Raw genomic sequence first — 11291 nt, 5'->3', positions numbered from 1 at the left:
CAGACCTAGTCAACACCGGTCCAAACCGATTTTCAGCGATCAACCCTAATTTTCTGCAGAAAAATTTGGGCATATCTTGACTGTTATTTTTGTCGCTGCCTCTGCTATTTTTCACCGTCTCGTCCCTCCCAGGCTCTACAACCTTCCTCCCGGTCCTAGGGTCATCAACCTCCAACAGCCCACTGTTTTGCACCCCTGAATTTGTCCATTACAACACCACAAAAGGTAGAGCTGTCATCTCATTGGTTGTATAGGCTTTTAGCCCAATGGAATTTCATCACACATAAAAAGACTAAAAAACAAAAACAATAGGGAAAATTTTAAGAACAGTACATGACAAATAGTCCACTTTTAATTTTGGCGTTTCAAGTTTTAAAACAATCAAAATAGTACATGACGTTTAAAAGTCGGCACATCTTTAGCACTTGTCGTTAATAACCCTGTTAACTTAATTTATGTAATTTCATTTTTCAAATGGTGGTTTCGGGTTTTCTCCAATATTCTCTCTTTCTTTATATTAGTTTTTTTTTTTTCTATTTATATACTTTTGTTTTTGTGAATTAATTTTTTTCTTCTATTTATATATATTTTTTAATAAACTCAGACCATATATTTTCAAAGATTTATTTAATCAAATCATCTTCCAACTTCCTCCCATATTCTTACCTCGATCGCCATTTTTGTGTATGTTGGGTTTCAACGGGGACGAAAAAGAGAGACAACAATTTATTTTTTTGTTTGTTACAAAGACAATAATATTTTTTCCTTTCTTATTTCCCTCTCCTTATTAATTATTAATTCAATTATTAATTTTAATATTTATTACTGCTAAATTAAGGAGTGACGGATTTGCCCCTCAAAATGTAATGGAAAACACGTTAGATAACGGAGAATATAACGGTATGTGCATATTTTCGGTTGAGATTATAAGTTCATGTACCGTTATGATTGTTTTGAAACTCAAAACACCAAAATTAAGAGTGAACAATTTGTCATGTACTGTTCTTAAAATTAATTTTCCTAAAACAATACGATATGAATCAACCACTGATCTAATAGTTCCATATTGGTTTTGTTATTGTGAATTTCAAACTATAGGTTGAAATTCACAATCATGTTTTTAAATTTCGAGTTCATTCATTTCATCATTTGGATAATAGATTTTAAGTTTGGCTGGTGTGGTTATATAAGATGAGTTAATTAAGTTGGTTTGAGGTTACTAAGGGGTATGGCCGTATGACTAAGAAGCCATCCATGCACAATCTGCAGAAGTTGAAGAGGTCCCAGCCAACCGGCCGGTCTCGACATGCAGCTTGAAATTACTATAAATAATGGCCGAATATAACTGTCATGGACCATTTGCTCCTGGTCACTTGAACCATTTTTTTGATACGAAAACCTGGTCACTTGAACCATGAACACATGTACTGTTTGGACTTTGAACCACTGCAGCTATGAGTGGAGGACTATGGCATCGAAATTCATACGGCATAAAAATTTCTCAGAAGAAGAAACAAACCAGTAGAATATCACGTTAGCATATAAATCGGGAAGAATTGGCAAGGACATGAAGCCGAAATGTATGTAAATTTTGGTACTTTCATATAGTTGAGAACTATGTTGCACCAACACTGATGTGACATGGTTTGTCGGTCAAAGTGTCAGGACGTGTCGAAAAAATCAACATTTTCCGACACGTTACATGACGTGTCAGATACGTGTCAAGAAGTGTCGGAGGCGTGTTAGGAATGTCGGACACTCCGACACTCTACTGGTATAAAGTGTCGGTGCAACATAGGTTGAGAATGAAGCGCGTAGAGCTGCAGAGGAAGAAAATTTATGTTTTTGGCATAAATTTATGAAAAATTTATAAAACACCTTTATGTTTTCGTTGTGGTACTAATTTGCTGAAATTAATGATGTTTTGCAAGTATGAAATAATATCTCATTTATGAAAAAGAAAAAAAAATAGGGAAAAAAAAGGAATAAATGAAACACTGGAGGATCAATTTAGGATTTTTTTTTTTGGGTGTCCATGACATTACTTGAAGTTCAAATTATTAATCAAAGTCCCCAATCCACATCGAAAAAAAAAAAAAAATCAAAGTCCCCAATGCTTTGAAGGAATGAGTTCTAAATTCTAAAGCCCTCATACTTCAAAAAATATTGAAGCACAAGTCTATGGAGTTCCCTGGTTAATTAGCCAGCTAAGGTTTGGGATCCCAAAATGTGTAAATGACAATGAAGGATCAGAATGAGAACCAAATTGATCAAAGTTCTTACATATGCACAAAAAGATGTTATCTACACAGAATCAATGTTACACTAAATATTTTTGTATCAAAAAGAAAAAAAAAATATTACACAGAGAGATTGAAGGATCTTAGCAAGTGCTAACCTGCAGGGTTGAAGAATCTTCTCATGCATTCCAATTCCCATTATTTTACATATGATTATTACCACGGCTATCTAACTGAGGGACGTAGCATAGTGATCGAATAGCCATTCTCAGACACAATGTCAAAGGCATTCCCAAGTTCAGATCCATAGCTGCTCTGGTTTCTTTGAGACAGTTGTGTTTCCAGACACTGCTTCAGTTCTCCAACAACTTTACTCATGGTTGGCCTTTTATTGGCCTCTGGAGAGACACATGCCATTGCTATTTCCACTACTTTCCACGCAGAGCTAACATTGAAGATTCCTTTCAACCTTGGATCCACAATAGTGTCAATGTCTCCTTTTGGAATGATCGATCCAACCCATTCATTGATGGCAATTCTCTCTCGTGTCCTCGAAACAGCAGGTTGACCTGTGATAATCTCCAGCAGTACAATCCCAAAGCTATAGACATCACTCTTCTCGTTGAATCTGTTTAGTTGTTTGTACCTTCAAGCCATCCCATGCAACTCATGTTAAATTGAGAAATAAATGTGATGAAGAGAGGTTTCAGATCAATTAAACAAAGCTCTAGGAATTATTTGTTGCAGGTCACATATTCATAAGAGAAACTTGAGATTTTATTATGAAAGAATGAATCATAATAGAAATACAACATTGCATATATATTACTTACTCGGGTGCTAGGTAGCCAGGGGTGCCAGCAACACCTGTAACTATATGAGTCCCATCGCCTGCAGGGAAATTTCTAGAGAGGCCGAAATCGGAGAGTTTGGCTTGGAAATTTTCTGATATCAAGATGTTTGTTGTCTTGACATCCCTATGGATCATAGGAGGTTTACAACCATAGTGTAGATACTCCAATCCTGCATTTCATTTATTCAATTAATTGATTTTACATTTTTGACAGAAGGAAATCAGATGATAGCTAAGTCATGAGTTGGAATATTGCTAATTATTTTCTTACCTTGTGCAGTATCTGTTGCTATATAAAGTCTACCTTCCCAAGTCAGGACATTTGAACTTTTATCTACATCCATAAAAAGACAGAATAGGTCAAGCCTCCCAAGTCTACCTTCCCAAGTCAGTCATAATGTTTTAGCAGTGTAGAATTTACATAAAAAAGAATATATCTCTAGCTTAAAAAACTCAAAGCGCGCCTTGTAAATTTATTGGCGGACTGAGAATTTGATAGTGACTAATTTCGATATTGTAGCTGCAAAACCTGAAAGATATTCTTGCAAGTTTCCCCTGGCCATGTACTCATAAACGAGTCCTTTGTTGTCTTCATCATCACAATATCCTACAAGGCTAGTCAAGTTTGTATGATGAACCCTCATCAGAAGATTAACCTGTAATTAAGAAGTGACAAACAAAACATCTTAGTTGACCTATATGACTGAGATAGAAAATAATGCATTTGCTTGTCTTGACAAACTTGCCTCTGCGTGGAATTGTTCAAGCCCTCGACTTGATGATGACGAAAGCAGCTTGACAGCTACTTGAGTATTGTCATCGATGTAGCCATGATAAACAGTTCCAAATCCACCTTTGCCGAGAATCCTTTGTCTATTGTTAGTGATCTTGAGGATATCTGAGTATGTGAACTGTCGTCGTGTTGGCTCAAGTTCCACTAACCCATTGCGGGGTTGTTCCCCTACGGCAGCTCCTAAGATCATAATCATAAAACGTTGATGAGCAATTGAGCATGCATAAATATCAGGTCCTTTCTGAGGCGGCTGTACGTGATGCCATGTATATGATAAAATACTTTGGGATTCACATCCAAAATCAATTGATAATGGATGGAGAGACCTAAACTTTTATAAATCCATAAACAATGTCTTAAATTCTTGATGTGGGATTCATATCTCAACAGCTTATGCTTTCGCAGCGATCATGTGTTGACAACGGTGCTTCTCTTGCCACACGGAGACCAGGGACATATATCTTGGACGGCGTCACCATGAAGACGAGGGCCAGAAGCCAGTGGCAAAAGAAGCTCAAAATCGAGGCCCGGTCTCTGTTCGGAAAGACCCGACAAAAGCATGGACATTTGCACTTTTGCGGCACTGCGAATCTAATCTTCTGATGCTCTATATATCGATCTATATATATATTATCATTTATGTGGCACAAAATATTAATTATATACTTTAACAGTTAGAACTGCTGATGAGCTATGGTATGTTGCTGGTTATTAACCAGCCTTATTGGTATTTGGTGAAATCAACCTTGTTGGGATCACAAGCTTGAATTTCACTAATATCTAAGAATGAGTAGAATTGAAATAAAAAGTTGCTGTGTCTTCTGAAAAATTAAAGAAATAAAGAGATGAATTCTTACCATCTTTGAAAATATTAATTATATACTTTAACAGTTAGAACTGCTGATGAGCTATGGTATGTTGCTCGTTATTGCCTTATTGGTATTTGGTGAAATCAACCTTGTTGGGATCACAAGCTTGATTTCACTAAGAGGAAAATTTAGTTTAGTACCCTGAATTTTGGTGTTAAAATCAATTCAGTCTCTCGTTTCGAAAATCCATCTTTTTAGTCTCTTAACTCTCAAATGACTACACTTTAGTCTAAATTTGGATGTTGGCTCCGAAAATGACGTCAGGTGTTGTCTAAGTTTGATTGTCTAATATTTTTCAGAATTCTGCACCTATTTGGTTGTTATGCAGTAGATTTTATTGACAAGTTTGAATGCAAATTTAAGGGTTTTGCCCTTATATGTTGTTCAGTTCATTTTCTGGTGTTTTTGCTTGTGTTACTTTAGTAGATAATTTTGGAGTTTAAGGTCCGGTGTTGTTAATGTGTGGAAGTTTGGATTCAGTTTGATTTTTTTTTAAGAAGAGATTCGTTTTGGATTGTATCAGCCTTTTTTTTTATTCATTTTTGGAGCTAACATCAAAATTTGGACTAAAGTGTAGTCATTTGAGAGTTAAGAGACTAAAAAGATGGATTTTTAAAACGAGAGACTGAACTGATTTTAACACTAAAGTTCAGGGTACTAAACTGAATTTTTCTCTTTCACTAATATCTAAGAATGAGTAGAATTGAAATAAAAAGTTGCTGTGTCTTCTGAAAATTAAAGAAATAAAGAGATGAATTCTTACCATCTTTGCTTTTCCTTTTGCAGGCGCAAATAGCTGCTACAATTAGGAAAATAATCGAAGCTACTCCGATTACTGGTAAACCTACAAGAAGGAAAAAATTGGGCTTCTTCTTTTTCTCATCTTCCTCCTCGCAAGAAAAAGCTCCAGAGAGATTGGGGTTGTTGCACACCCTAACATGAAAATGGTATAATAGTCAGACTTTCATCAGCCATATAGTTACTGGTTGATTGCTTCATATGTAGTGTTTGACTCATTTTCTGATTGTTGATATACTATGCTAAACCTCGACTCGTATACTTGTCAAGCCAAGCCATGTGGAACCAAACAGAAGACTTTAGATCACATATTTGCTTGGACAACCCTACTTCTTTAGTTCTTTTGCCTTACTTTTCGACGTGCTTCTTAATGATCTACTTGTTGGCAATGCTTGAATCAAATTAATTTTCAATCCAAAATCTGTCAGACTTTATTCATGAAAGTTGATTATCAAGAACCTTATTTCTATAAAGGAAATTCTAAGATACATATACATGTGTGTGATACCCACGTATATTACAATATTATTCAACCTAGCTATGTCATTTTGAAGAGTTTATGAGCGAATCGTGGCCGATGTAGTAAATTGTTTTCTAATATATATGAGGAGTGTAAAAGGAACGTACGTGGTAACTTCGTCTTTGGTTCAATCATATTGTAATATTGGTTTTATTTAATTGTAATTTTGGTTCATTTAGTTATGAAATTAGTGTATATGATATGCATTCTAGTTCCATATATAAACAAGCCTGTTTCCTAAATACAAAATCTGCAAGTCTCAATCTAAGCTCCTTAATCCATCTTCAACTTCTATATAGTTCTATCCGTTATTAGCCTAACCTATTTCGAAAAATCTTTTGGTCTTTTTCCTGTTCTTAAGATATTCAAGTGCCCGGCCGGCCATTTAGAAAACTTATTATTAGAGCGGCTCCCATCTTAGTTTGTTCTCCCATCGGCATTCCAGGCATATCTGCTCTAACGTACGTACATAAAGATCAACACAAAATTTGCATGTCACAAGCTTCAGCTTTGGGATTTCATTTTCAAATAAAATTTAAAATAAGAAAACATACCGTAATGATAGAAAACCGCTACTTTTTTTCAACATCAAGCCTTCTGGAACTGATCCTGTGAGCATGTTGTCCTCCAAGTATCTGTATAGGTTAAGCACTGGCATTATCTATCACCATGCGTGCCTCGAAATGATAAATTAATTTTCAGATTAATTGCCGGCTTCATATATAATTAACCAAATAATTACTTACAGGACATTTAAGTTTGGCAATTGAGACAAAATGTTTGGAATTGATCCTGTGAAGTTATTGTTTGATAGATCCCTGGAATAATATATCACGAGCAAAGTACTCAACTTCATAATTAGCTACGCACAATTTAAGATACGAAATGAAATTATAACGGACTGGGTATTATACATGCATGGCTGGATAACTTACAGGACACGTAAATTTTGCAGCTGAGATAAAAATCTTGGAAGCGAACCAGTTAAGTTGTTGTTCGACAAATTCCTGTGATAGTGATCGATATGAGCATCGATCTCAACTCATCAATAAGTGTACCATTTCCAAATAATATATAAACTTTAATTTGTTAAATTAAAGTTGACGCTATCCTACATATGTTTTTCTAATTTATCAGCAATTTTGTATTCACAAGCAGGAGTTAGAAATGAACTTACAATGTCTGTAACATTGCAAGGTCTGATATCCACGGAGTTATCTCCTCTGTCAATCCACTCGAGGACAAGTCCCTGCTTAATTGCATATTAATATTTCCTTTGATATTGAAACAAAAATAAAAAAGACAAAGCAGCCAGGCCGGCCGGCCGTATGGTTTGCAAGTACTGTAGTGAAAATTCAATTTGACAACTTCTTTCTCAACCAAAAAAAAAAAAAAAACCTAGGCTTCACGGCAATTCATTTTAGATAAGGAAAACAAAATCTAGATTTTAAATGAAAAAGAATGAATAATGGAAAGCTCATTGAACGACTTCAAGAAAAATAAGGTTATTGTTTTCTTCTATGTGGAAATGGAAAAGGAACAAGTTAATTTGTTTACTAGCTAGAAGCCTAGAACACTTACAATGATATTATTCTTGAGGGCTCGTTATTTTCAGGATAGGTGCAGTTTAGACCTTCCCACGAGTACTTTTGAGGAGCACATGGATCTCCTTGCCAATTCTTCCCAATTCTATAAGTATTCCTGATGTTTGTGATTGTGTTCACTAATTTGAAATGCAAAGTTTAATGTGGTCGATCAGCATTCATATAATCATATTTCAAAACAAATTAAATACATCATAGCCAATGAGTAAAGAGTGGGCGGATGATATACATATAAACATATGTGATGTATGCAAGGTAGAATTACTTACAATCCTTTTCATTTGTTTCTGAGCCTGCCAGTTTTGTTATCATATAAACCTCAAAGGCATTCAGGATTGGTGGAAGGGTCGAGTTTTCCATCAGAACAACTGAAACATTTATTTTGTTTCGTGTGAGAGGCTTGGAGTTGAAATAAATAGCATTCTTACCATACTCAGGAGAATATGACGCAAAGTTTCCTCCACTAGAGGTGATATTGAACCATCTAGACTGGTTTGGCTGGAGCTTTTCAACTTCAGCAAAGTGCAAGTAAATATAGTACAGGGTCGTATCATCATCAGACTCAGGCAGCCAGATATTAATAAAGGAATCAGTTTCCTTTCTTGGCGTGGCAGCAGTGTTCATAACAACAGAAGGTATTTCGTAATAATCGCCTGATGTGTCGACGTTGGATGAGGCGGTTAACTGTGTCCAATCAGCCCAATCATTGTAGGAATACCAGATGCGATCGAGTTCATCAGAAGGATACCTAAACATAGACAATTGAACTTTTACATGTAACATAATTTGAACAGATTCGATCGAGCTATGAGCTTGCAATACATAACCACACATTTCAAGACTCGCATTCTCGCAAGGGCACCTAGCTATATACTGATAGATAACTTGTTGGAAATCACTAACCTGTATGCTGTACGAGGTGCTATTTGACCGGTGTCAAACCTGGAGACAAGTGCCAAGGATTGTTCGTCCACGAGTTCTTCTTCAAAGGTGGAATTAGGAAACAGCCGTATCTCTATCGTTGATATGAAGGGAACCCCGGAGCCTGTGTTCACAAGACAAACATGTACATGGTCTCGGAGCGGGATATGTATGAGCTCATTGTTGATATAACTTGATGCATCCTGGAACGTCACTGATTGCCACAAATTAGGTCCGAGATGTAATTCGAACTCCGGTAACTTATTTTGGCCATCATAATTCCCATAATAGAAAGTTGCTCGAACCAGATATTTGGAATTACTTGTAAGGTTCAGTCTGTAGCAGTTCCTAGTTCCTTTGGGAAAGCTCCTTAGAGAGTCGTACGGTTGCTGCCAAATGCCTCTGTATTCAGGCGACACCATTTTTGATTCACCCGTGTCAATGAAATCTTTGTCTGAAATGAAGGTGAGGCCAGTTGTCTCCTCGTTATAGCTAGATATGTGCGTTCCCCCACAATCTATGCTAATGTAACCTGATCAAGACAGACAGACACACATGAAAGAGAGAGGGAGAGAGCCCTAAATTCCTAATTATAGCGATTAATTAGGTTAAAACAAAACTTATATTGATGATTAGGGCAGACTCCTCCTATTATTTAGAATGTTGTGTACGAGGATGATTGTGATGTTGTATCTGTAGCTCGAGGTATAATTAAGTGTTATGTTCTCACGTCCTCGTGAGGCTGAGCCTTCCAGTTTGGATGGTTCAAAACTACCTTAAAAAGAGAACCTATTTTCTCAAAATTGTGCATACATATATGTTAGTGCATACATATACGTACGATCACGTACATGACTATCAGAGGCACTTTTGATCATATATGTGTAATAAGTTTGTCGTTCATCCGTCAGATATCATCAAAGTATTGAACTAAATTGATAGATGAACAAACCAAATTTATCTGACATAAACCATTCATACACATGTAGCGTAATAAATTACAACGGTAAATGCTTTTAGCGATTTCAGATTCACATTGCAGAGTCAATCTACTCATCGAGTATACTAAAGTATTAAACAGTGACTTTACCGAGATATGATCAAAGTAAAAAGATGGATACCACAATATATAGCTTAAAATGACACACACACAAAATATAAAAAAAGAAACCTTACTAAACGGTCCTGCATGTAATATATATCATACCTGATTGATCCTGGGCATGAACAAAGAGCATAAGAGAGAAACAACCGAGTACTGCAAAGAAGAATTGCTTGAATGCCCGCGACATAATTGTTCTTTTGGGACACAAGATGCTTGATTTAGTTGATGCTAGATTACCATTTTATACAAGCAACGTAAAGCTAGCTAAGCTTTGTACAGGTCAGAGATTTGAATCAGCTAATTGATACATATAATTAATTAATACTTTGAAAGCAAGTTTAGTCAAATTAATGGAGCAGGTATATCATGTTGAACTAAAGAACACCAACAATCATTCTCCCAATGACACCATCCTATATGGGTCAACTGGTTTGGAAAAATTCTCTGACTTTATCTGCTTGCAATGCTCACTTGTTTAATAGTTAGGGTTTATGTTATATTAGGGTTATGCTGTTCAGAGGGTTGGCTTGTATTTTTTGTATCCAAAAAAAAAAACTTATCCAAAATATTTTAAACTGCACATCTAGTTATATGGTTTTGAAGTTAGGGTTTATGGTGTCATACTGGTCCTTTTCGCAAGTTGGGGTTCATACTCTTTTATATGGTTTTGAAAGATCTGCTAGCACCGACGACTAGAAGCGTGAAAGAACCATTATTGATAGTTTACATGATATTATTATTATTATTTTGATCAAAAGGTCATACGATTCAATAATGAGTAAGCAGTACAAAAACGATGCACCCCAAAGGAGTCGTCAGAAAGCATTGTTTCGCAGAATCCCCAATTCTACACTACCCAAAGCATAAGCCAAGACATTCCTAATGCACCTACCGTTTAGCTCTTAAGCACCTTTATTATACAAGTAAACTAGGTTTCGTAGAAAGAAATCAAATATCTACGAACACTACCAGTCTACCTGGACCAAAACCAAATTAAACAGATTCTATGAGAGAGACGCCAGACGCATCCTCCTCACCTTTCTTAGTCTGCGCTTCAATCATCAGCACTTGTATCTCTGGCTCCTGAGTTGGTGCCTCCTTGAGCATCCCCACCTCAAAAACCATCACTACCAGGACAAGCACTTAAGCCGACAAAAAATTTTCGTCGGCCTGTTATCCTAATTCGTCGGCTAAAGTCTTAGCCGACGAGCCTTCGTCGGCTATAGTGTCGTCGGGAAAGGGTCGTCGGCGATGGCTTTAGCCGACAAACCTAGAGACCGTCGTCGGCTATTATCCAAACTTTAGCCGACGAACTATTTTGTCGTCGGCTTTTGTTCATGCATTTAAGCCGACGAAAATATTTCGTCGGCTATTGTTCCAGACTTTAGCCGACGACATCCTATTTCGTCGGTTATACTCCCAGACTTAAGCCGACGTAACAGAAATATTCGTCGGCTTTACTCCAAGACTTTAGCCGATGGAACAGAGATATTCGTCGGCTAAAGTATGGTTTAGCCGACGAAACATGTCATAATTCGTCGGCTAAACCCTATGGAAAAAAAATTAAAAATAACTATAGCCGACGAAT

General features: G+C 36.4%; 1 protein-coding gene across 1 annotated transcript in view; it reads right to left on the bottom strand.

Annotated features, from left to right (window-relative positions):
• Positions 1 to 2268: 2268 nt before the first annotated feature.
• LOC101306158 (probable LRR receptor-like serine/threonine-protein kinase At1g51860-like) overlaps positions 2269 to 11291 on the bottom strand; it is a 19700-nt gene continuing 10677 nt past the window's right edge. Inside the window, exons 4-17 of the mRNA XM_004305205.1 lie at positions 9806 to 9856; positions 8581 to 9130; positions 7947 to 8425; positions 7655 to 7796; positions 7251 to 7322; positions 7009 to 7080; positions 6820 to 6891; positions 6628 to 6708; positions 5519 to 5688; positions 3840 to 4066; positions 3623 to 3749; positions 3365 to 3427; positions 3074 to 3263; positions 2269 to 2886 (exon numbers count right to left, since the gene is read on the bottom strand). Coding sequence (XP_004305253.1) covers positions 2466 to 2886; positions 3074 to 3263; positions 3365 to 3427; positions 3623 to 3749; positions 3840 to 4066; positions 5519 to 5688; positions 6628 to 6708; positions 6820 to 6891; positions 7009 to 7080; positions 7251 to 7322; positions 7655 to 7796; positions 7947 to 8425; positions 8581 to 9130; positions 9806 to 9856 — 2717 coding nt within the window. The 3' untranslated portion in view covers positions 2269 to 2465. The remainder of the gene's footprint in view (positions 2887 to 3073; positions 3264 to 3364; positions 3428 to 3622; positions 3750 to 3839; positions 4067 to 5518; positions 5689 to 6627; positions 6709 to 6819; positions 6892 to 7008; positions 7081 to 7250; positions 7323 to 7654; positions 7797 to 7946; positions 8426 to 8580; positions 9131 to 9805; positions 9857 to 11291) is intronic.

Source organism: Fragaria vesca, linkage group LG6 (genome assembly GCF_000184155.1).
Source record: "Fragaria vesca subsp. vesca linkage group LG6, FraVesHawaii_1.0, whole genome shotgun sequence".
Classification (NCBI taxonomy): domain Eukaryota; kingdom Viridiplantae; phylum Streptophyta; class Magnoliopsida; order Rosales; family Rosaceae; genus Fragaria; species Fragaria vesca.
The sequence above is the reverse complement of the archived record's forward strand: the minus strand, read 5'-3'. Positions and strand labels throughout refer to the sequence as shown.